At 42.3% G+C, this 25,194-nt stretch overlaps 2 protein-coding genes across 3 annotated transcripts in view; both read right to left on the minus strand.

Moving 5' to 3' along the window:
- The window catches only part of xrcc1 (X-ray repair complementing defective repair in Chinese hamster cells 1), a 19,997-nt gene extending 2,431 nt beyond the window's left edge, over positions 1-17,566 (minus strand). For both annotated transcript variants that reach the window (XM_069703756.1, XM_069703757.1), the window contains exons 1-13: positions 17,103-17,566; positions 16,924-17,016; positions 15,729-15,836; positions 15,470-15,628; positions 14,957-15,034; positions 13,872-13,995; positions 13,507-13,613; positions 10,949-11,111; positions 10,634-10,874; positions 8,905-9,021; positions 2,876-2,957; positions 2,650-2,746; positions 585-633 (exon numbers count right to left, since the gene is read on the minus strand). In XM_069703756.1, coding sequence (XP_069559857.1) covers positions 585-633; positions 2,650-2,746; positions 2,876-2,957; positions 8,905-9,021; positions 10,634-10,874; positions 10,949-11,111; positions 13,507-13,613; positions 13,872-13,995; positions 14,957-15,034; positions 15,470-15,628; positions 15,729-15,836; positions 16,924-17,016; positions 17,103-17,153 — 1,469 coding nt within the window. In that variant the 5' untranslated portion in view covers positions 17,154-17,566. The remainder of the gene's footprint in view (positions 1-584; positions 634-2,649; positions 2,747-2,875; positions 2,958-8,904; positions 9,022-10,633; positions 10,875-10,948; positions 11,112-13,506; positions 13,614-13,871; positions 13,996-14,956; positions 15,035-15,469; positions 15,629-15,728; positions 15,837-16,923; positions 17,017-17,102) is intronic.
- Positions 17,567-18,156: 590 nt separating this feature from the next.
- Positions 18,157-23,782, minus strand: LOC138623918 (sialic acid-binding Ig-like lectin 14). The gene is made up of 8 exons (XM_069703717.1): positions 23,737-23,782; positions 22,564-22,959; positions 21,731-22,045; positions 21,386-21,649; positions 19,967-20,239; positions 19,558-19,660; positions 19,276-19,447; positions 18,157-19,152 (listed from the first exon to the last, which is right to left on the minus strand). Exons 1-8 carry the CDS (start codon positions 23,777-23,779, stop codon positions 18,997-18,999), a joined length of 1,722 nt encoding a protein of 573 aa, XP_069559818.1. The 5' UTR covers positions 23,780-23,782; the 3' UTR covers positions 18,157-18,996.
- Between the last annotated feature and the right edge of the window lie 1,412 nt (positions 23,783-25,194).

The following is a 25,194-nucleotide window of genomic DNA, read 5'->3' on the forward strand; positions in this document are numbered from 1 at the left end:
TCTAACTAACTATCCTGAAGTAGGTGATAAAAAAAACAAACTTAAGTCGTATGAACTGCAATGGTTCTCGGTTAAGTTCCTGCACAAAAAAAAAAAAAAAAGAAAAAGAAAAGGGAGGAACTTCCTCCAAGAGTCGGAGAAAAAGCTCATCCAGTCCGAAACCACATTCATCGTGCGTAAAGGCCGTTTACACAGTCGGCGTTTCAGCCTCGTTTTTCACGTCTCTGACAGAACGGACAGACTTCTATTTGAATCGACACGCAGCCTCTGTAAACAGCTGTCAGCAAACTTTATCCGTGCTGGGCAGACGGTACGCAGCAGGGTTTTCAAAGAGGTTTTAGCGCCGTGTCTAAATAACGATACCGATCAGAGCAGCGAGACTGAACCGAAAACAGAAACGCTGCGGTTTGAAATGTAAAACTTAATGAGCTGAAAGACACTAAAATGCTGTGTGGAGCTGAGGAAAGTTGGAAAAAAAAAAAAACTTGTATGGCTTCAGGAAAGCTGTCGGGGCAATTATCAATTAAAAGTTGACTCAAATGATTGAACACGGGAGGGACAAACTGGTCTTTACTGGCGATTACCTCTGGAGCTCGTCCTCCGTGTCCACCGCCGAGTCGTCGTCGTCGCCCCCTGCGAAGAAGTCGGGCGTTTCGTCAGTAAAATTTGGCCGGAAAAACACAAACGTTTCATCGATTTGAACGATCAAAAAAAAAAAAAAAAAAAAGAAAATAACGTCAATCGGTTTTAATATTATTCAAACGACCACGATTCCACTCCGGCGCTAAATTTTTAAAACAAAGCACAGGAAGGCGAGAAAAAAAACAAAAAAACAACAAAAAACAAACAGTCGATCTGGCTTTTCTGTGAAACGTAACGTCGGCGGATCAACAGACGCGACCTCGTTGCAACTCCTGCGTCGTTGAACAGACGGAAGACGCTCTAATTAAAAAAAACCGCCGTCTCCCTGAACGCGCCGGGTGGGTCGGCAGCCGGTCGTCCCTCGTCCCCGACGCGCCCCCCCCCCCCCCTGGCCTCGCATTAACATAGAAATGAGAATCATGCGCGAGTCCCTTCACAGAGATTAGGCCTTGCCTCCGCTCGTGCTTCTCCCCGCAAACTGCATCTGCAGCGAGTACGTTGTTCTTCTCCATATTACAAGTGCCTGTCTCTGTCTCTGTCTCTCTGTCTCTTCACAGGAATCGCAGCCTCTTACTCTCAGCTCTTCAATCTTTGCAAGACAGATACGTCTTCGCTTGTTTATCAACTAAGAGGAAAGAGCTTTTGGAGCTGTTGTTGCTTTTTTTTTTTTTTTTTTTTTTTTCCTGCTTTAATTTATATGTATAAACAAAAAATGGTTGCAAACCATTTGGTTTTGTAGTTTCTGAAAAATGGTGTCTCTTTTACGCACTTCCACGGCTGTTTATGCGCGCCGAGGGAAAGTCAGATCTTTTTCAGCGTTACATTATTTTTTTTTTTTTTTTAAATCGAACAAAAGAGGAATCTTCAGGTCTATTTTCCAATTTTCGTCTGTTACAGATAGCGCCCCCCCCCGTACTTGTCACGGTAATAGTTTCGCAATAACCTCTGGCCGCAGACTTTAATTATAAAGACCAACGGGTCAGAGCCGTGGTAACTTTCTGTTGTATCAGCGCTGCGTATTTGTGTCGTTTTTTTTTTTTTTGAGGTAGCGAAGAGGCAGTGGCGCAGCCGAGGCTGACGGGAATACGAGTCATTACGAAGACATTTTGAGACGCGAGGAGATCACGAAAGACATTGTCCTTCGGGGGACGTGAGTGTCAGGAGCGAGTCGGGAGATCACCAAATTTAAAAAAAAAAAATCTATCCGGTAGTGACCAAAAAAATATCTGCAGACGGTTTCATGAAAATCCGCCCAATGACAATCACACGAATGAATCGTTTTGGTCCAGACTGAACTCGTGCGCAATGCGATAAAACTAAATGATACTTCGAAAGTTTCACAATAAAAGGAAAAAAAAAAAAACAAATCCCCTCGTTCTTTTGTGAAACATGCAGGGAAAGTTCATTTCCTTTAAGAGCAGCTTAGTATTGACCGGATTTATATCAGTAAAGGTGAACACGGTCTCTTGTTACAACATAAAATAGACCTATAGCATCGGCAAGACTGTGTGCTAATATAAACATGAACTTCTACTCGACTGAACTTTATTTGTTGGTCCAGTCTGCATCACTGGCTGTTAAAAATGCCGTGAAATAAATAGCTGCTCTACCCGAATAACAAGAAAGTGTTTATTTTCACCTCCAAGACAGTTTAATCTTCTGGATATATATTATTATTATTTATTTTTTTCTTTTTCTACCCGCACTGTCTCCAAAGTTTAAGTGCCTTATTGATCTGTCATTTTTCAATTTCCTCCGTTCCACCTTTCCATTGGGGCGACCGGGCACTTCCTGGCCTGTCACGGTGAACTTTGGCTATAAGTCGATTGGAAAAAAAAAACACATTAAGGGCCGATATCTCTTCATACCAATAACGTGCGTTCTCTTTTATCCCGACGCCGCGCCCTAAAGTGCGCAAACAGAGGAAGACGCGGCCGTGCTGATGTCGACTTCGATTTCAGTTACTTTCTCCTCGCTGTGGGACTCCTCGTTAAAACGGATGCTGACCTGGTTCATCCACATCGGTGGAGCCCGCATACTCGTCGTCATCCCTATTTTCTGGTGTCTTTTTCGGGGTGACTTGTCTCTCCTGCTTCTGTGGAGTCTGCAGAAAGAAGAAAAAAAAAAAAAAAGCACAGTTGAAATTGACCGACTGCTTTTTCCCATTTCTTTATATATATATATATATATATATATATATACATGTAAGGACTCATTTAAAAAACGAATTTACCTTCATGTGCACTTCCTCTTCGCTCTGGTCGTCCACTTCCATTTCGCTCTCCGAGCTGGACTCGACTCCATCAATCAAGTACCTGGAGGAAGACCAAAAAAAACCCCGCAAAGAACACGAGTCAGCGTGATTTTAGGGGCGAAGGGAAAAGAACGCCCGCACGATATATTTTGCTCCCAATCAGCTTTAACTTGTACAATGATTCAAAGTGCAGCGGGTCCTTGTCACGTGAGAGTGGAACAAAAAGCGAGGTTCAGAGCGCGGGGGGGGGGGGGGGGGGGCAGTTTTTTTTTTCAGCAGGCAAATCGATATCCTGATGTTTAAAACGTTAACCGCGGCCTGTGTTTTCTACAACTCTGCGCGCTGGGAGACACGCCGAATCGACTCCGGGAGCAGGAATAATGAAAACACAAAGGCCTCGGAAAGCTTCAGGCAATGAACCGATGACCGGGCGAGGTGCGGTGAATGTTTCTGTGGTTGTGTTTTCTTTTTCTTTTTGCGATTTGTACCGAGGCACCACAGGGTTTTTGGGGAATTTTGGCATTTTCAGTTTTTTTATGAACGCGTTAAGCACTTCAAAGGACAGCTCGGTTTTGTTGCTGTCGTTTTGCGCCTCAAGTTGTCACCGTAGCTGTTCGACGTGAATTCGTCGCCGGGGTCAGGCCGTCAACACCGAGCTGCGCCGCGACGTCCCGAGGAAAACATTCACCGCGAACAACCCGCGCTGTGGCGCGATGGCACGTCGGTTGTCCAACGTGACAAGTTTCTCGCCAGCAACAACAACAACAACATTGTCCCGCTCCACCGCTTTTACTTGATGGGTTTGCCTCCGTGTAACTTCTCTGTTCCCCAAAAACTGAAGTTCAAGCTGAAGGGGTCGCTGCTTTGACACCGCGGAGGAGATCCAGTGTGAATCGCAGATGGTGTTTGACTTCCAGGGAGCGTTTTAAACGCGCGAGGAGCTCTGGGAGCGGCGCGTCACTTTGAAGGGGACGATGGCCAGATTTAAGATGGGTACGTTTTTTTTTTGTTGTTGTTGTTTTTTTTAGGGCGTTATAGACGCAGTCTCTGAACTTTTTGAATAAACAAACAAATGAAGCGGCTGGAAGCGCAGCCTGTTATATGCAGATATGTCGACAATGAAATAAACCCTGAAAGACAGGAGAAAAAAAAAAAAAAAAAAAAAAATCCACGAGAGACGACAGAATATAATGTTAGAAGCGAGATCAGGACTCCATCTGTAATGTTCTTTGCAAAGGTTAAGAGAGTGTGCAGAGAGATAAAATGCTACGAGGATGAATAATGGTGGTGATAATGACAGGAAATGGATGGGACGGGAAGAAAACAGGCAAAGACCGACTAGAAAATGATTCTTGCTGTCCACACACACACACACACACACACACACACACACACACACACACATTTACAAGAAGAGAACAACAGAACAATGAGGATGGGACATTTCTCGCCACCTTTCGCAAATATTCCCTCGAGTCACTATAAAGTCAGCTGGACATAATCAGCTTGGAGGTGTGACGTGAAGAGAGTTGAAATGCCAATCATTTCCGCACACACCGTAGGGAGACATTTTACTGACCTATGCTTACTCGTTTCATAAAAAAATCAGTGTCCATGAAATTGGAAATGAAAATGACAGTGTGGGTGCAGGGAGTTCATGTAGATCTGCTCTGCTTAAGAAATAAAAACTGTAGACGTGGCTCGTCTGAGAGGGTGAAACCACGTTAAAACAGATCTGAAATCATTTGGGTAGGTGATTTTTTTTTTTTTTAGGACTCAATGCATTCAATAACCCGAAGTGCAAAAAACAAAATAAATAGTTTTTACAATGTTCACATTAATCAAATGAGTTTGATCGCTAGCTAAGTTTAAAAAGCAGAACATTTTTGTATATTGTAATATTGAAAAACTCCCGCCACACAGTTGCCTTCGTTGGTCTGACCAACAGTTGTAATGTACAATAACGTATTAAAGCAGACAAACTTTACTTTGGACAATTATCAATTCTGAAAATAGGAAATAAAAAAAGAAAAGAAATGTGGGCAGTTAATTGCATATTGATTAACAAATGGACAAATGGTTTCAGTACTCGTCTGTTAAAAGTGCTGCGACAGATAACCTCTCTCCCACTGAACTTTACGCTTCTATAAAATGAGAATGGGGGTGGAGTAGGAAGAGGCGTGAGTGATATGAACCTAAAATAATATCATGATAATTTAGGGTAACTGTGATAACAAAATTCATGACAAAATAATGAAAAAAAAAATCAAAATCAAATCAATTATTGCTCATAACATAAAAAGGCATTTGTTAAAATCCCTTTTTGTAACAGATGATGATGATGAACCGATTACTATATTTAATGCACTTCTACGTTTTTGGCTCGGTGCCTTCAGGATGCGGCGAAACCACTGTCAAACTAAAACTTCAGGGGTTTTGTTTGTGTGAGTTTGATGTGCTGTAGATTAATTACTGTGATATTGCTGATATTTTTCCTCCAGCACGCTCACTATTTCCCCCAAGTCTTCTCGGGATGCTGCAACAGCGCTGATTTAATGAGTAATTGGTTTTCTTATTCAGTTCTATTGTGACGGGACGTTATGGAGCTGCTCGAGTGTTTTCCGCTCTCCCGTCTTCCTGCCCGTCTCTGGCACTTCACTGATTGGTTAATGGCTATGGAGAAAGCTCAGCTGATGTCAAAATCTCATTTATATATACATTACGCAAGCCCGTATGCCTGTCAGCAGCTGAACGAAGTGGTGCGTTTGCCCCCCCCCCCCCCCCATCCCCACCCCACCCCAGATGCTCGGTGAGGAAAGTGTCTGCGTGGATGATGGCGCAACAGTTTGAGAGCGTGTGTGCGTATTTGTTTGGGTACTTGTCATCATCAAAGTAAGTGGTCCCTTTAATTACCCATAGCAGATGCAGCTTTTAAATAAAGGATACATCATCAAAGCTGCGCACTCGACGCGCATCACAATAGCGGAGCAGGGCAGGGGAATGGATTATATCCTGACAACAGGAGAAGAGGGAGGTGAGGGGAGGGGGGGGGGAGGGGGGACCGGGGGAGGACGAGGGGCGAGAGATCTTCGGCACGTTCAGAAATTGTCCGAGAAAGACGAGCGTGAGGGAGAGTGACGACACGGGCGGCAGAGAACTTCTACTTTTCGATGCACTTTCTGAGAATCTCAGAGTAAGGACCGGGTTTGATAAAAAAAAATAAAAAATAAAAAAAGCCCGGCGTTGTGCGCCGTCGGCCTTTGGAATTTGTATTTTTAAAAAGCCTCCCTCCCGGTCTCTTTGCATGGTTCTCATGCATACAGCGGCCGTCGAGAGAAATCTCATCAAATCGTAACAATGATCACTTTCATTCACGGCTTTGAAGAACCAACACGAGCAAAAAATGTATTTCTGTGCACCCGTCTTATTTACAAGAAGGAGCTGGCTGACAATAATCTCTCCGCAATGACAGTCACATCAAAATACCTAATTACGACCATAGCAGGGTACGTTATTGACATGCTCGGGACTTTTTGTGTCGTGTATTTCTAACTCAAACAAGGCTGCAACCCGCCAATTATTTTCCTTATCTATTAGTCTGTCGGTTACCTATTTGACTATTCAATTTCTATATTGTTTAAAAAGAAAAAAAAAGTGACACATTTATTTTGATTGAGAAAAAGTGAACCCGTGGTGACAGCTTCTGTTGTCCAACACAATTTGAAATCATTAGATGGTCAATCAACACAAGCCTCCAAACACACACTTCATTCTGAAAATGAGCGAAAGAGAAAGAAAACCTCGATTCACATGCAGCATGTGAGCATGTACAAGTATTAAAAGGAGAACTCCCAAGTTTAAAAGGTGCATCGGGTTTGTTTTTGTGTGTGTGTGTGTGTGTGGGGGGGGGGGGGGTCTGCATCAAAAGAGGCAATGGACGTGAAATTTTATTCAAGATAGTTGCAGAATCAGAATTCTGAGGCACTGCACGCCTTTTTCCAGGGCTAACATCATTCATAATTCATGCAGATACACGATCAATCCACGACAAGGGACGTTTTTAAATCTTTCACTGATGCAGCCTGTGACAGAACTGTGAGCACTCTTTTCCCTTTAATCACCACAGTGAGGGGGGGGAAAAAAAATACAAATTTAAAGCTCCCTCTTGAACGCCCAATCCTGTATATTTGTGGCGGCATTGCAGCTCTAGCTGCCTGGTCCTGTTAAAACGAAGTTATTATGGGGAATCTTTAAACAGAGACGGGGACTGCAGGCCCGAGTCGGTAAAAAAAAATTCCCCTCGGGGGGATTAATAAAGTAACTACCTAATAAAGTAACTACCTAACAGCCCTCGGCCTGCAGAATTGTTCTACGGCCTTCACGAGGCTGCCTGTAAATCAGGCTGAACAACACGCGTATCGGGATTGAGGAGTGTGCATCTTGAATCATCTCTTGGCGACAGAATAGCATGCGGACAATCAAGGATAAGATTTCACCCTCTGAGCACCATTCGCTTAGTCGATAACCTGAAAGGCAGACGTTAAAAATGTTAATAAACGAGGCAGTGACGTTCTTCTTTATCAGGAGTGTAAAATACAAACTCTCTCTCATCACATGTTACAACGCAGCAACTAATAAAATGACCACGCTTCAGTTGGTTGAAGAGCTAAAGCTCAACTTTTTTTCAGCCAACCACTAATTAAGAACCACTTAATGCCTCCCTTACAGACTGGCTTTTAAGACATGTGCCCAACAGATCCCTCAGATCCTCCACTGCTGGCCTCCTGGTTATACCCAGAACAAACACTTACGGAGACTGCGCTTTTAGCCGTTGTGGATTGAGGATCTGAGGGACTCCACTTCTGTGGACATTTTCAAAAGAAAACTTAAGACATATCTTTTTAGCTTGGCTTTTCAATCGAGGCGTTATTGTTTTACTGTCGTATTCAATGTTTGGGTTTTATTGTTTCATCTTTGTTCTACTTTTCTCCAGTTTTTATTGTATTTTACGTTTCTTTTACCTTTGCTCTGTGAAGCACTCTTGACGTGCATTGTTGTATGAAAGGTGCCACATAAATCTTGAGTTGAGTTCATTCGCAGCAGCCCTAATGTGGCTGATTCAAAATAAACTCAAAGGCGTTATCTCCTGGTTCTCTCTGAAAATAACACATTATTGTCTGTATTGTTACCATAAACGTATTTCACCGAGTAAATTGGGACACTGGCACATCTCTAGATAAAAAAAAAAAAAAAGAAGCAATTTCACTGATTCTATATGTGACAGTTGATGAAGAAAATTAAAATTAAAATGGAAACAGCTAATATCAGTATCATCACATCAACCCCACCACCAAATCTACATATTAATGACCCTATAATTGAAATTATATCAACAGAGACGTGAGATGAACAAGCTCAGAAACCTCGGACATCCTCGCCTGCTTAGAAATGATCATGACAGGACTAACAAGTAGGAAGGAATTCTTAAGTGATAAGGCAAAGCTTCATACCGTAAAGTACAGTAGTGCTGCAGTTCATTTGAACCTTTCGTCGCCCGAGATGAGCATTCGGCTTTATATTACTCAGCGCACGCAGATTTTCGTGTGACAGAAGACCTTGATGTTGCGAAAGCTGCCCCCATAATGAGGCATTTAATTAGGGAGCTGCTGGAGCTGGGTGGGTTGAATTTTGTGATCACAGCGGGGATCAGCTGCTCAAGGTTACGATGTTCTCTGTAGCAAGTGGGCAACACTGCCGAGAGGGGTGTATTTTCGGATCCTTCAATCAGTGTGAGTGATGTGCACAGATTTGTGCGACGTAGAGGTAGAGGTTCCTTAAGAGGAAGCGTTAATCAGATGTGGACTCGTGGTTTGGACATTCATGTCTTCGTGCTTCGTCCCAAAGAGTCCTTCAACAAGACACTGAGTGTCCCGTGGCCTCTCCGCTGGTCTGAAAATGTCACTTTCACCGTTGTGGCTAGAAAATCAACTATTTCCACGGCTTCTTACCGTTTGTAGGAGAGCTTCTGTTTCCTCTTGTGGCAGTCCATCACCCATTCCTTGCGTACGATGATGCCACCTGCTGATTTCACCTGGCTGTACTTGGGGGTGTTGGCGAAGGCACAGCTGCAGATTAACGGGCCGACACACGAGCACGCACACGCACACGCACAAACAAATAGACACATATGGTTACGTCACTAAAGAGAAGCTGACAAGGGCAACAGTCTGTTCTGGCAGCAGAGATCAAGATGCAATCAAAGCGAATTACCCAGAGTACGAACAGGGCTCTTAGAAAATACTGTAATCTGTTTGATCAAAATCAACCAGATAAAAATATCTAATGGAAGAACATCGCTGGGACAATTAAAGCATCATTTTGTTCAGTTTGGCACTCATCATTATAATCTACTTTGATTATGATGACAATGTTGTCCTTAAACCTCCAGCAATAATACAATATTTGAATTTAAATGACTTACGATATGCTTGATACGTCAAAAATAATGTGATCGCTTTCGGCAGCTTCCAAAGAAGCCCGTCAAGAATCTGTTTTATCGTCTGCCATGATAAAGTTTTCTTTCTGCTCATCCTTCTTCAATCTTATCATCTACCGACACTCTGCAGTTTCAGCGCAAATCGATCTTTTGTCTTATCTGCAGTTTCTTTGCATTCCTTGTTTATCTCGCCCTGTTCTTTTCGTGCCGGCGTATTTCTGAGCCGCCCTTGTCACCAAAGGACTAGAGGGAACGATGTCGCTATCAGCCGGATGAAAATACGTTGACGTTGATGTTGTTGCTCCATCAAAATAAAGACGGCCAAGTACGCCAGCTAAACAACGCGTCAATAAAATGTCTAAGCAAAATCTAGAATGGACTTCTGCAGGTAAATGAGACACTTTGTTTCTCTGTCAACACAACACTAATGCTAAATAGCACAATATCCCAATATGGGATCAATACAGGATTAAAGGAAGAGTTTGACATTTTAGGGATTTCTGTTTATTTGTTTTCCTGCTGTGCGATAGAGGAGAAAATCGATCAAATGCATGTCAGTATATTAAATATGAGGCTAAAGGCTCTACAGACTGCAGCTGGTTAGCTCAGCATACGAGGAAAAGTGACATATGACCTCATTTAGAGGTTCTGGTTGGTGGGTTTTGTTACCTTTGGACACAGCTGGGGGAGCTGCTTCCTGTCTTTACGCTAAGTTTAGTGAACTGGCTGCGCCTTCACATTTACCACACGGACACTGGGAATGATCTTCTCATTAAACTCTCAACATCAAACTAAAAAAAAAAAAGTGTATTTACGTCCAGTAATGTCCGAATAATATCTTAAACTGTCAGAAATGGAATATTCATAGTCGTGATCTTATCTGTGTATAATCCCATGAAACTAAGAATCGCTGTGTTTTGGTTCCCTTCATGTCTACACAGGAAGCGGCTCCTCTTCCACGGATCCTGCCATGTTTCTAATGTAGCCCCAAAAGGACAAAGCACACACTGACTCTAGAGAGGGCCTTTTGCATTTTTCACATGCATTAAATTGCCCTACACGCTTGGAAAGGCAGGGCGAGGTGAGGCAGATGGCTGCAACCTCCCCACGAGATGCCAATAAATCCTACACAATGTTCCTTAAATACAAGTGAGAAATGCATAACCATAATCCATGCAGATGCTTAAGGAAAATGTAGACATGCATTTTTCACATACTTTCTGTGCGTGTCAGCCACTTACATAAGATGTGTGGAGTCCAGTGTCCAGTCGGGCCGATACTTGGCTCCCAAGTCCAGAGCCTTTTCCCTTAGCTCCCCTCTGAAGGGGTTCTGGAAGCCGCTGAGGACAAACACCACCCCCTCCATGATCCGGTTGAACGGGACCTGCTGCTCGCTCTGGGACGTTGCCTTCTGTTTGGGTTTCGGTTCGGGTTTGGACTGACTCTCCCTCTTCCTTTCAGCAGATTTCGGCGCTGGTGACGCTGCAGAGATAATTGTGAAACTCAAGAAGAGTTTTTCCAGGTGAACATTCAGCAACATTCAGACACTGGGTTACCTTTGGTGGTGCTGGGGCTGGGCGTGCTGACCGGGCTCGGCTTGTGTTTGGGGGTGGCGGCTTTGCCCTCGGGTGAGCCGGCCAGGCTTGCTTTCTTTGAGGGGGGAGGGCCGGAGGCGGACTGCCGCTCTTTGCTGAACTCAAATTTCCTTTTTGCTGGTGGCTAGGGAAGAAAACAGTCGCAGTTAAAATAGAGGTTCAACAGTTCATCGTATTAAAATTGCAATCGTATTTTTAAATGACAATGATTCTGCTGCGTTCTCAGCATCAAAACAAGTGCTCCAACTCTCTCCTTCAAAAGAATAACAAGGCGTTACACCAAGTGATTCAGAGCAGCAGAAACCGGCTCTAAAGATGTTATGCTGTAATTCTGCCTGCCCGTTGAGAACTGCATGCACCTCGCACAACCGCGCACAGCTGCAAGGAAAACTACCAGACATTGTAATGATTCGGCAAAGCGGTAGGTCTACTTTTTAAAAACGAAGTAATGTTCTTTATCAAATTCTTCAATGATGATAAATAGTGCAGATAAAACCATTTGATTTCAATCAAACTTGGATTTGAAAAGGATTTGAGAAATAAGGGGTGCGCGCATCTTTTAGCGGAAGACATTGCAGCTGCCGGGTAATACAACTTTGTTATTTCAGCTTAGGTCACTATAAAATCTGTGAAATTCATAGTTTCGAGATAACAACAGCACAAAATGTGAGGTATAAGTGAAAATTGAAAGTAATTCTAGGTGGGTAGGCATAAATAGGTGTTTTTGAGTCTCCTTCTCTTTCAGCTAATGAGCGCACAAATTGAAAAAACTAAAATCGTGAGTCGTGCTCTCAATTCTAAGCAAAAAATAAATAAATCCTGACCTACAGTTCATCCAGAATCGTGCAGCCCAAGGTTAAAAGAAAAAAACAACAACTGAGTGTTCTACGCTTAAGCCATTAAAATGAAAAAAAAAAAAAACATAAAGTGCATTTGTAAGATAGATGTATTAGGAGGAGAAAAATGATGAATGAGCAGAATGAAAAGGGCTCCCGCAAACTGTCCACTCTTTCATATTACCGACTGCCCAGGGGTGTCTTCTGACACAATACTGTTAATTTAATAAACCTCACTCAAGCGTGGCCAAAGTGTTGGATGCAAAAAAACAAATGACTGCAAAATGACAGATTGTTATTTTCCAATTTTATATGAAGTCAAAATTCTAGTAGTGTCTAGATAGTGTTTTAGTCTGCTTTTCTATGCAGAGGCGTGTATTTGTGCCGCTGACCACAATAGAACTTTGCATTACCTTTAAAAGTCAAGGTGACATGCGGCTCATGTTGACAGACTGTTTTTCCCCTCCTGCTTTCCTTCTCATAGAGGGCTCAGGCTGAATGACAACGATGCATTTCCCTCTGTGCCAGGCAATATCATGTTTCAAGCAGGTTTTTTTTATGAACATAAAAGCTGCAGCATATGTAAAAAATTATATTCTAAAAATTATATTTTGCCAAATAATAACGGGGTTTTTTTTCTCCGATAGTGAGACAATCATGTGAACACTGAACCTTTGCATATTTTTTAAACATTGAGCTGTTAATGTGGTTGTCTTGCTTTAAATTTTATTATTTCATTTGCTTGCTTGTTCTTTGTGGTTGTAAACTGCACTGTACGTTCAATTTTACTTTATTTCCAGTGCAAAACCCCATGTGGAACATGGTCCCAATACACGTTACAAATAGAAAAAACAACAACATTAAAAGATCAGTTTCAGGGAAATATCCAAACAACATGGTAATATATCAATATAAAAAAATAAAAAAAATCAACATTAAGACAACATGCAGTATTGTCAAACGCCTGGAGAGCAAGACTACACTCAGGGAAGAGAGGTCAATAAGACATCATTAATATACGATGGAGCTTGATTATTAAGGGCTTTATATGTCGGGAGGAGAACATTTTATGGAAAATTAATGTAGGGCAACTAAAATGGGGGAAATCCGCTATTTCTTGCCAAATCAGTGCTCTGAATCACTCTGGGGGTGTTTCAGAGAGCCACCGGGACATCATGACATCAATGAATTACAGTAGTCTGGGCTGGAAGTAACAAAAGCATGGAATCATTTTTCTGCGTCGTGCTGAGACAGGATGTTCCTGATCGTGCCAGCTTTGCGCAGATGAAAGAAGGGCGGCCCTGAACACTTGTTCTCTGTGTGAGCTGAAGGACACATCTTGGTCAAAAAAATAACTCCCAAGATCACTCACTTCATCACAACGCCTACAGAGAAACTATATGTTCGGATAAACAGTTTCTAAGGTGTTTAGGGCCAGGTACAATAACTTTGCCTAAATTTAGAGGGAAATTCACAGTTATTTGGTCAAAAGCTTGAGACTCCAAAGACTCCAAAGAATCCAAACTACGACGAGCTTCACTGGCTCTGTTTCGTCTTCTCTACGTCTCTTTTAGCGTCCTTTTGGTCTAAATAAAGACCAAAAAAAAAACCTACTGCTCATTAAGGGACTGGCTGTTGGCTGGCTGACCTTCGGTGAAGAAAATGTTAGGGGATCTTTAGTACCTGTGGTGCGGCGGAATTGGAGGAGGAAGATTGGCCCGGCGAGAGGGAGCCTCCGCCAGACTGCAGGGCCGCGGCAGCGTAGCTCAGCTTCTCGCTCTGAGGAGACACTGGAGACGGACAAGTGCAGATGGCGGGTCAGGAGACAAAAGAGAACCATTAGCACAAAGTAGCCCGATAATAAGGAAAGTCTTTGAAATCACCTCTTCACTCTCGTCTCCCGGCACACATAAGTAGCTTTAAATAAAACCTAATTCGTGCTCCATTGGCTCTTTATTACTCAACGTGATTATTGTTTTATTTCCACTAAGATGTGAAAGGATTTAATTGGGCTTCAGCAGCTGGTAAATTTAAATAAATGGATTTACCTTTGAGTGAAGTGCTGGACTTTGTGGCATGGTCCCGATTGAAGAAGAGGCTGCCAGGTTGAAGGCTGGGCCCGGATGAAGGAGACTCATCCTTCACCCTGAACTGCCCCAGCTTTGTCAGTTTCTGACAGGAGAAGAAGCGAGAAGAGTTCAGAGCCAAGAGTGGCTGACTAAAGTGCATTTTCTATAAATGGGTTTCAACCTGACAAACTATTTAATGAGCTAAAATATTATTCACAGGACAGGTTGATGGTGCATCACACACTGTGTCAAGTTTCCGCGCTGGATTCTCACCGGAGCATGAATTAAAATAAAAAAAACAATTTATATGCATGCTGTGTAATAATGTCAAAGTAAAACAGTGCTGACAACAGTGTTCACACACGGGATCCCACCTCAAAGTCAAAATCTCTGATTTTCACAGAGTTCAAAAGTTGAATTTCCAGGACATTTAACAAAGTTAAAAACGGTCAACCTTTGTGCTGATCGGACAAAATCCAGCCACATTATTTTACACCAAGCAGTTTGTGAGCTGTAGGGCAGCGATGAAGGCAGCATGCTGGTTACTGTTGGAGAGGCCGTGAAGGGCTCCTTCATCCGTATTTCAATAAATCAATCCTTTGACAAACTTCCCAACTGGCTTTTTTTGTCACCTACTCTTAACACGTCATCTTTGATGTCATATGTTTTGTAGCCAAATCTACAAAACATACGATAAGCTTGGATTTTTTTTTTTTTTTTGTCATGCAGATTGAATTTCAACAGTTCAGAGATGAAAAAAAATTTCTGGTCAGGTTCATAGTCATCTTGTTATGTAATCAGCAAGATTCTGATTCAGATTATAATTTTGGCACTTTTAGACAATTATTGTAAGGCAATATTTGTTGGTATCATTAGATATGTTTGACATTATATTATATTATTAGATGACAAAGGTTTGTTGAATTTTTTATATATATATTTCTCAGGTAATATATTGAAAACATTGCTTGGTATTTCAAACAAAAACAAACAAATTATCAACACAAACAATGTGATCTCAATAAATAAAGATCAAATGGGAAAGAGACTTCTGCATCACTTACAGGGGAAGAAGTCGGCGGCGGATCGTTTTTGTCAGGCGGTGAATGGAACTTAATGAAGGCGAGCCCGTACGCTATGTTCTATAAGGTGGAAAGACAAATTCATGTTATACTTCGCTGAAGACGTCTGAAATCGGTGCCTCGACGGATGAAACAACCGATGCAGGAACTGGAAAGATGATCTTGGATTTCACATTTCATTACACATGCGGTGATATTTATATTTCCCTATATTTGCCATAGTCCATATGACTTTATTACAGAAATGACCTTTAACTTGGAAGTTTTACTAACTGAACTACTGAACACACAGCACGTATAACCACGCTGCTCGTACGAAATGTACTCCTTACGTTGGATTCATTAGACACCGAATGCCAAGCCCTGTTAATGCACTGCTGTGTGGTGACAGTGCTGCGATGACGTTACGATTTTACTCCAAAATACAGATGTTGTACTTGCTAATGAATCGTTTCAGTGTATAAAAATGGTTGATTTTAAATGGCCGGGCCGTACCTTGCTGTATGGCTGGCTACACACAATTTTCACTCTGTCCCATTTCTCCTGCGCCGGGCTCTTCTGCAGCTGGTTGGGCCCGAAGAAACGCACCCGGCTCATGTTGGTGCCATTACGGCTCTCCGTGGGGGACATGAAGGAAGATGTGACCAGAAGAACCTGAAACAGAGAGATTCAAATCAAAGTAGGGAATCTTAAGAAATTACTTGTGACGGTAGTGAGGAAGGGAGACATTTCTTCCTTTGGATGGTGGGAATACCTCGTAGTCCTGGTCTCTGGTAGCTGAAGAATTCCCCACCAACACCTCGATGAAAGCCGACCCTTCATTCCCGATGTCAATGCTGTGCACCTGCTCTTCCTTCTCAAACTGAGGAGAACATGAAACAGCGCGGGTTAAAAGAGCTTACACACGTTATGGACGAAGATCTGGAAGAGTCAAAGTATTTTAACACCACATACTTTTTGGCATGTTTATGAAAAGTCAAACATACGTGGACACAGAAAACAAATACAATCAAATTAAATGTAGACAAGTTGCAAACCAGTGTTTACGTTTAAAGCCAAACAACAAGGGGCAGAAAAGTCCATATCCTCGTGATTGTAGGGCTGCAACTAACAATTTTTTTCATCCCAGATTAAGCTGTCATTACTTTTTGATCACTCAAGTCGTTGATCGGTCTTCGAAATATCTTAAAATAGGGAAACATGACAGCCAGTGGTTCCCAAAGCAGGAAGTGCAGCCTAAATGCACACGTGTTTTTCCCGCCAATCCGTCCACAACCAAAAGATATTTCGTTTATCATCATGAAGGACTACAAGAACCAGAAAAATATTCACATTTAAGAAGCTGGATCAGCTTCTTTTTTAAAAAAAAAAAATCTTTAAATAGTGACTTAAACCAATTAACTGATTATCAAAACAGGTGGTGATTAGTTGTTTTTGTTTTCTTTAGGAGATAACGATGGACGATGAACAGAATATGTCGTCCCAGTTCAATTAAGGCCAGACAGCGTGCACCAAACATTCAACTTATGCCTTACGCAACTGACGTCTGCCTCATCTCTACACAATAAATGCCTTTTTGTTTATATGGAAATACAACCGCAGCAAAATGTACACATACAGAAAAACTGAGGAATATTTCATCTTTAAAACGATGCAGACGAAAAGGACAACAAAAAAAAGGACAAAGACATATCAACAAAGGGGAAGCGGGATGACACTTGCATTTACATTTAGTCACACACCACAGAAATACACTGCGAGTGCGCCAAGTTAGATCCATAGGTTACAAACCCAGTAGGGAACATACAGAAAGATCTTTACGCAGGCGTTAACGAATAATGTTTGTGTCGCAAAGAGCATCTCCAACCTCGTTTAATACTCCACATGAAGAATGAAAACACAAAACACGTTGTTTGAAGTCTGCAGAAAGCAAGAGGGTGAAAACAAACCTGCAGGATGACAGATGTCTGCTTCTCCCCGGGTCTCGCTGCTTTCCACTTTCTGTAGGTGTCCGAGCTCAGCAGGTTGTCTGCCTTGTACGTCTGTCAACACAAAGTGAGAGTCAGAAGGCTTTCACGAATTGGGGGGGAAGACACGAGCTTCACGCATTGAAGACAGAAGGACTTACCGTGTCCTCCGTGCTGCAGGACACGACGTGCTTTACTTTGATCTCCGGCATGTTGTCGAGCGATCAATGAGTCCGCGTCAAGTCAAATAAACCGAGCGGGCGCTGCTGGCTCGTCGCGATGCGGTCCCGTAACCGGTTAACAAAACATGAAAAACAACAAAAACAAAAGTTTCCTTTCAACGGCAGCAACTTTAGCGTCGATAAGTCAAGAAAATGCACTTTGCTGCCAGTCGGCGTCGGGATAGCTCGCTAGCAAACAATGGGCAGAGTGAACTTTTCCTGATTAGCCCGGTGGTTTTAGCACACCTTCGGGGCTCTTGCGCGCGAATCTTTTGCGCCGTTATGTTCTCGACGCACATCCGTTACTTTGTCGTTACAGCAAACACCAGAAAACACACATGGATGCCTTTAATTTAAAGTTAAATGCGCGTAGAAGCGCACACAATTTTCCCACCAAAAGCCTGGAAGCGACAGGATATGACGCAACTTCCGCCGTACGGCCTTTCTATCCAATGAGAGCTTTGCCTTCTTCTTCTTCCAAGTGTTGAATTTAGGGTGTCGCCCGGGTTAATGTCGCCTCCATCTGGTCGGAATGTGTACTGTTCAAGAAACTTGTAAAATACAAAATACCTCAGAGCACCAAGGGCTTTTTTTTTTTTATCCACTCTCTCGTGACAAATGTATAATTCAAAACTGTCCTTGAAACGAGTCGTTTTCTTGTGTGTACGAAATTTTAAACAAATCGTAGGAAAATTACATCTTCAATGAGTGCATTCTTAATTTCATTCAGTGTCTTTGTATAATCCCTGTTGATCCCTGGCTTCAAAATTATGAGTTACATCCGCACCAGAAACCACCTGGACACAAAAAGAACAGAAATAAAGAAAATATATAGCTTACATTTTAAGTCAAGCTATGCATGAATACAAAATAATTACACAAGTATAAAGTAAGTACAAGATAGCTATATAAAGTATTATACAGACTAGTATAACTAAATGTTCTTCATGTGCACTGAAGCAGTATATGCGCAGTAAAACCGACTACGGTCCAGTTTGTAAATTTAAATAAATACAAAAAATGTAAATCTTTTTTTTTTTTTAATCAAGTTAAACTTTTCAGCATTAGTAAATTGCATTTGCAATGATTTGTGTATACAGTAGATCCATTTTTTAATGGATGAAAAGAAGTTCCAGTATTATTTCATTCTTTTTTTTTTTTTTTTTTCCTGTTGTTCCTTTATTTTTCGTCTGTTTCTTACTTTGTATTTACAGCAGATAGCAGTTCTATAAACATGTATTTATGCCAATCTGTGTAAACTGCGTAAAAAAAAATGTGTTGGTCACACAAATAGCGCCGTTTTGTTACAGTTCTGGGGCTTTATGGGGATTCTTTGGTCAAACTGTTTGGGATATTTAATAAACCAGAGCCATCGCTGATATAACTGACGTTGCAAATTTCAACAAAGCCTGAGACGCAGTCTTTCTCTCTTCGGACGAGCTTTCCAAACTGCCCAAGGATCACTTAGAGAGGCTGACTGGTCGGACTGAATCAGATTTGAGGGTCTGTTCTTGTGTTCTCAAGGGCGTCGGATGAAATGACGAAACCTCTTTCATCAAGCCTTTTCATCTTTTATAAAAAAAAAAAAGAACAAAGATGCAGGTCACAGGCCAACACTCAATTACAGAAATGGTTCAATATGGAGATTACAGAATAGACAGACCACCACTTGCTATTCAAGAGGTCAGAGTGCACGGTTGTGAAACGCTAAAGACAAACTAGTATGGATGTACTCTATATACAATAGCCCGAGAGCTACATAAACAAATGGATAACCGCGAGCAGGAGAATGAATCCGAAGTGTAACATGAGTATAATTAATGTGAATGTGAGCTCAGAGGATCTCCAGGTAGATTGCCGTCTCCGCGTCACCCGCAGCGGCACCCTGCACCTCTCTGGTGCCTCTGACACCCGGACCGGCTCGTCTCTCCATCCCTCCGCCTTCTCCACCTCTTCTTCTCTCCCCACCTCTTCTGCCCATTGGACGGACCTGTAAAAAGAGGACAGATGTTGCTCGTCCTAATTAAACATGCATTAACATTAAACATAGGGCGCATAGGCAATGTTGCCAAGGACGTCCCCGTTAACTCAAGAGTTCAAGTGAATGAAATACCTGCTTTGTATGGACAAAGTGAGGCGTGCAGTTCTGGTAAACGAGCTGGTAGCTGCCGTTGGTGTAAATATGAGTCACTTCTGTGCAGTTGATGTAGAGGGGCATCCTGTCCTTATATATTCCCGAACCTGCCGGGTACACGGCCGGACGACGACGTCTGCTCGGGACACATCTGAGAGGAGCAGAGCAGGTACGTGAGCCTCGCAGTGAGATCAAATGAAAAAAAAAAAAAAAAAAAAAAGATTAAGTGAACTTTTGAAAGGGCAGATTTGCCTCGCGTACTTTCCAGCTCTCTTTCGGCAGCAGCAGACAAGAAGCGACAAGAGGGACACGAGCAGGCAGATGGCCCCGGCGGGTAAAACCAACCACAGCAGAGGTGCCGTTTCTGCAATGAGAGCAGCAGCAGCAGCAGGGGATCAGCACATTAATATACTCGTTGCAAATTTGATCTCTCTATTATGGATATTGTTTGATCTGTAAAAGCTGTTTCGCCATATTAAACACTGCGATGACCAAAAAAAAAAATATATAAATCTGCTCTCGTGAAAGGTACAACATAAGGTTTTCTTTTCAGCTTTCTCTTTTTTTTTTTTTTTACACCTCAGCTTGTTCTCTTCTAATTACGTTATTAGCAGCAGCGCCGCATCAGAGCGAATAAACAAGTGGCTGAGCAACAGTTGTTTGAACACACCGTCTCCTCCCTGCAGCAGAGTCAGGGAGTCGTTTCCCAGCGCGTTGACAGCGAAGCAGATCACGCGCTGAGGTTTGTCCACGTGGCCCCTCAGAGTAGCCGTCAGCGCGTTGGGCTCCGACGTCACCGACACGTTGTAATCGTGAGGGGGGACCGTCCCGTTGACGCTCCAGGTGACGGCGGCTTTGGGGCTGGAGTCGACCGAGCAGCGACACAGAAGCTCCAGCTCCTCCACGGAACAGGTGGAGGAGAGCCGGAGGATGACTGGCTTATCTGGGGGAACAGAAGGGATGCGCTTTTAGACTTTCTCTAAAAAATTTTAACTTATTATACTCAATATTTACGTCACATTCTTGACAGTATTGATGTTACGCTCAACTTTTTTATTTGTGTGATACTGTAGCTCTGTTCCCCCATGTTGTTGTTTTTTTTTTTACATATGTTGCCTGTAATGCTCAAACTAAATAAAAAAAATAAATGGCTTAGGATGAAAAGTCTCATGTATTGTACTTTACACACGTTTATAATTTTACCCTATATACATATATGTGGCTTGATGTGATAGTAATAATGTGAAAAGTGGGCATGGAGACCAACAGATGAATAATCTGATTTGTAATTGTTTGTGTGCTATCCTATGTTAGTCTTTGCTTACAATAATACTATATATGTACGCCATATTATATTCCTTATATACAATCTCGTATTAATCAACTATTAATCCTCAGGCTATGCGACAGGCTGTTTCCGTAGAGGTCAGCGACACTGCTGAGGTCAGCGATCCTGTTGGGGTCAGCATGCTGCTGTCCATAATAACAAGGCCAAGGTTGACGGTACGACCACTAGTTTCACCTCCCGTCTTTCTTATTTCTTCCGAGTCATAAAACAGGAATAAGTTACTGACCTGAGCAACACGTCCCCACAAGGCAAGACGGCCCACCTCGACCAATCAACAAAGGACACATCACCATACATGACTTTTTGGTTCCTGTACTATAAGAAGACCGGGTCAGGGAGGGTCAGGAGGTCAGACTTCGTGAACTGACACACACTCTGTTGTTGTCAGGGAAGCATAGTCTAGACCCAGAGCTCTGTAACACTGATTATTCTGTTGCTGTTAAATAAACACCTTGAAGCCTGACATCTTCTCCTATTGCCTCATTAAAGAACACGCAGGACTGGGGGCTGACAGATATTGGCTTTGTACTAGCAGGAGCCCGAGTCCAACAGGGTCAGCACACTGTGACGTCACTGTTCAGGTGTAGTTCCATTTCTGACCAAACCCAACTAGTCAAGAGGTGAAACAAACTGTAAACTTCTGACCAGAGAGGGCAGGGAACCACTGTAGGCTTGTCTGGTTCTCAGATAGTCCAAATGTGTGCATGCGTACGGAGGCGGGGCTACAAGAGGTAGAATTACATTGCGTGTTTAGCGGTGTGGGCCGGGAATCTCCTCGACCTATCAGGTTCTGAGCCGAGCAGCGGACCCTCATATCCCGGGTCACGTTGTGCACCCGGACTGTGTGTGTTCGTTGGTGGAGGTGCACAGTGCGGCCGTGTTGGCTGTAGGACCAGCGGTACTCTGACGCTGGAGGGTCGGCTTTACATGAGCACATCAGCAAGGCGTTGCCCCCCTCCTGCACCGTCAACGACTGGACCTTCACCTTCACATCTTTTGGTGGAACTAAAAGAAGAGAAAAAAAAAAAAGGTTTCAGTTTAAACTGAGCTAAGAAACACAAAGATACTAGTCCAAACTATGCTCACATGTCACATGCAGATCCTTCAACGTGGCTAATGTTTTGGCTCCTGGGTAGGTGACCTCACACTTGAGCTTGGGCTTCACCTGGTGTGACACAGTAAAGGACAGAGAGGCCAGTAGTGTCCACCTGTGGGGATCTGGGTGGAGTGTCTGAATTTCTCCAGGCTCAGTGCTGTTCAGCTGGGCTGCTCCCCGCTCCCACGTCCACTGCAGGCTGGGAGGTCTGGAGGGGCAGTGATAGCTGACGGAGCAGTTCAGGGTGACCAGCTGCCCTTCCGTGGCTGACAACATGCCGCTGATGACGGGAGCCTCAGGGGAGTCTGGCAGAGAGAGAAATCTCCAACATTACTGTGTGTTATTACCTGTCAGATTAAAGGCAGCGATTCTACAGAAGTACAAAGCAGAATATCTGACAAAGGCCATTATTAGTTTCTTTGTCCTGGGTTTCCATATTGAATGGATCTGCCCATGTGTGATGGTATTTAAAATGGTTTACTTATGGTAAATGCTTCCCTCTTTAGTATTTTTTTTACTTTTTTTTTACTTTTTCAAAATCTATATATGATTGTTTCCCAAGTTTTCGTCATAAAATTTAAATCTCTTCTTTTTGGACACTTTTGTTTATTTGTATTAATTGAAAAATGTCTTGCATATCAATCAGAGTCATGTGTGAGAGATTCTCTACTCTATGATTGTACTAACACCTTTTCTCCTCGGTAATTTTTTTTTGTCTTAAAGCCCAGAAACAGTAAGATTATCAGGTTGTTAAATATTCAGAAGACAAAACAAACTGTTTTAAAAGAGTAGAAAGAGGCAGGCCACTGTCTTTCACACTCACCAATAGTGTCCAGACCGAAGCTCCTTGGCTTCCCCCAGAGTAAGTCATCACTCGTCTTTAGAGCAATCTCAAAACTCTTCGGGTCATCCCGCCGGACCCTTTCAATCTTCACTGAACAGTCTCCTTCTGCGATTCGGCCAAAGAGGGATGTCCGGCCTTGGAAATCCCTGCTCACTTGGTCTCGGTCCTCGCTGTTAAAAGCGGTGCTCCGGAGAGGAAAAAAATGGCCACCACCTCTGAACCTCAGCCGCACGTCCACCCTCTTCTTCCTGAGAGGATGAGGAGCTAGAGGAGGGAAGGAGCAGGGGACCACCACGCAGGAGCCCACCAGAGCTTGGACCCGGTCGGGGACGGAGGGCACAGGAGAGACAGCCTGGACCCCCGTCCACAAGGCTGCTGTGGTGAGAGAACAGAACTTCATTTAACGAGAGGAATTTGACAGAACTGCACCTTATTCCAGGTTTAGGTTAAAGGAGGGGAAGACAGCAGGTTTAACGGCGTGGTGACACAGCTGTGAAGCATAGTTGTGAGGATCTTTCGTTTAAATAAGAAGCCAAAGACAATTTCAAAGTACGCAGTTAATTAAAAAGTTTCTCCCTTCCAAACAAGACGCTGTAACTGAATAGATTCGTTCAGATCTTAAATACTAAACTTGAATTGACACGAGGTTTTTACTGCAAATGTATATTATGACAGAAAAACTTCGCAACAGATGTATATTTAGAAAAAGGGAAGAAGGTAACCGCACTTTTAGCTGTGGAACAAATCCACTACTTTCCAAGTCTTTTACTTTGAGGACAGTTAAATAATACAAGAGTTAAATAATACAATTAAAATAGAAATATTTGTGGAGGTTTTTGTTTTTTTTGCAGTATTTATCTTTTTGGTGACATCTTGATGAAAAAAAAAAAAAGTTTTAACAAATAAATAATCCAGTGTGAATTTCTGAAATCCTCCAGTAGAGTATATTCTGCAGAAAATATTCACACACGCACAAAAAAAAATGACACTTTTTCCACATCTTTTCCAGTTGTAATTTTTGTGGCACCAGTAGTGTCAGGCACAGAATGTCATTACACGAGAGAGTGGATAATAAATGTCCTTGAAATTCATACAAAAAGCGAAGCAAATGCATTAAAAAAATATCTATAAATAATGGATTGAATTACTTACCAAAAATCAGAGGACATGCAAAAAAGCCAGTGTCCGCATGCATGACTGCAACCCTGCTCTGCCAGCACTGACAGGGAAGGATGAGCAGAGCAGCAAAGAGGGGGAAGTTGGGCTGTTTCATTGTGCTGCTGGTACAATGACTTCACTTTGATATTACCTCGCAGACTTCCAAAACCTTTGGAATCAATGTTCATTCATTTCACCCAGCTGTGTTATCCTCATGGTTCATAGTGTTGTTTTACTTTTAGTAAATGATAGAGTTATAACTTTTAGCTGATTTGAAACATTACATAAGATACAAAAGATGATTGAAATGGTAAAGCTAGGAACTGTTTGCTAGGGAAAGAAAGACCTCAGCAAGTAACTGTGAGACAGCACATGACAACGGGTGAGTCATCCTCATGCTGTTGGCCATTTCCTCAAAGGCTCCAACAACCGAATGTGCTAATTTCTGATTCTCTCTGTCAACACGGACCGGCCAAACCAAACCTCTGACAAGTGATGTGGAAAAAAAAAAAGCGATGTGGAAAAAAAATATAGCCATGAAACTTTTATATCGAGCTGAATAAAACAGATTCATGATTAACTTTTTAACCTGACACAGATTTGTTGTTGTGCTGTCGACAGAAAATATCCATCAATGTAAGTAGGTTTTTTTTATGTAAAGAAAAGAAAACAAAGCGTAAAAGTTTCATGCTAAAACTTTAGTATTTAAACAGGCAGTAATGGTTTAGAATGATTTCCTTAATGACAGTTGGGCAAACTATACACAAATTACAAATATATTACTTTTAGTGTTTAATGTATATACACTGGATGTTCACATGTTGCAAATACTCTAACTGCATATTTGCCATTAACTAAGTTGAACATTTTGTCCATATTGTGCTTTTTTGCATGTCACCGGTACCTGGAGGGAAATAAATAATAAAAACGATTAATTAAAGATGTAAACTGTTTGAAAACTCGACCTCTTTAAAGGTTGTTTAAGTTGCTGCCTTCACATCAAGCATAAACTGCTTTCATGCCGTTACTCATGACTGCAATGGCAACACTGTGTGAGACTGAAACCCCAGCAGAATGTACACAGAATATCTATTTAAGATATGTATTCAAATAAGTGTTTGTGCAGAAATACTTCTTGTTTTTAATGTTGTGGTAGTTTTATATATGGCTGCGAGTTGTTATATTTTCAAAGTACTCTTAATACAGAGTTTACGAACCATTCTTTAAGGCTTTAATCCTTTTGAGAAATAAATCAAATCCAAGAAGTGATTCACATGCCACTCATTGCCTATGGAACATCAGGTCGGCTTCCCAAAAGGGTTCAATTAAAGGCTATTGTGGGTATCGGAAAGACTGTAGCAGGACAGAGACTGGTATAGGAGTTGGTGGGAACATGGTCAATTTCACCTGCGTTTTGACTTGTGCTTCAGGGAGCTCAATATAATTGAAGCC

The sequence above is a fragment of the Brachyistius frenatus genome, unplaced genomic scaffold, assembly GCF_029030835.1.
Source record: "Brachyistius frenatus isolate BFR_SWC_R1_liver_20210118 unplaced genomic scaffold, ASM2903083v1 Contig_48, whole genome shotgun sequence".
In the NCBI taxonomy this organism is placed as follows: domain Eukaryota; kingdom Metazoa; phylum Chordata; class Actinopteri; family Embiotocidae; genus Brachyistius; species Brachyistius frenatus.

What these genes read in the sequence shown, in the direction of transcription:
- LOC138623918 (XM_069703717.1), bottom strand. Translation starts at nt 23,779, where the DNA reads ATGCATGCGGACACTGGCTTTTTTGCATGTCCTCTGATTTTTG. An exon ending in GAAGGATCTGCATGTGACAT is followed by an intron (nt 21,650 to 21,730) that starts GTGAGCATAGTT and finishes CTCTTCTTTTAG; the next exon opens with TTCCACCAAAAGATGTGAAG. An exon ending in ACTTTGTCCATACAAAGCAG is followed by an intron (nt 19,153 to 19,275) that starts GTATTTCATTCA and finishes CTCTTTTTACAG; the next exon opens with GTCCGTCCAATGGGCAGAAG.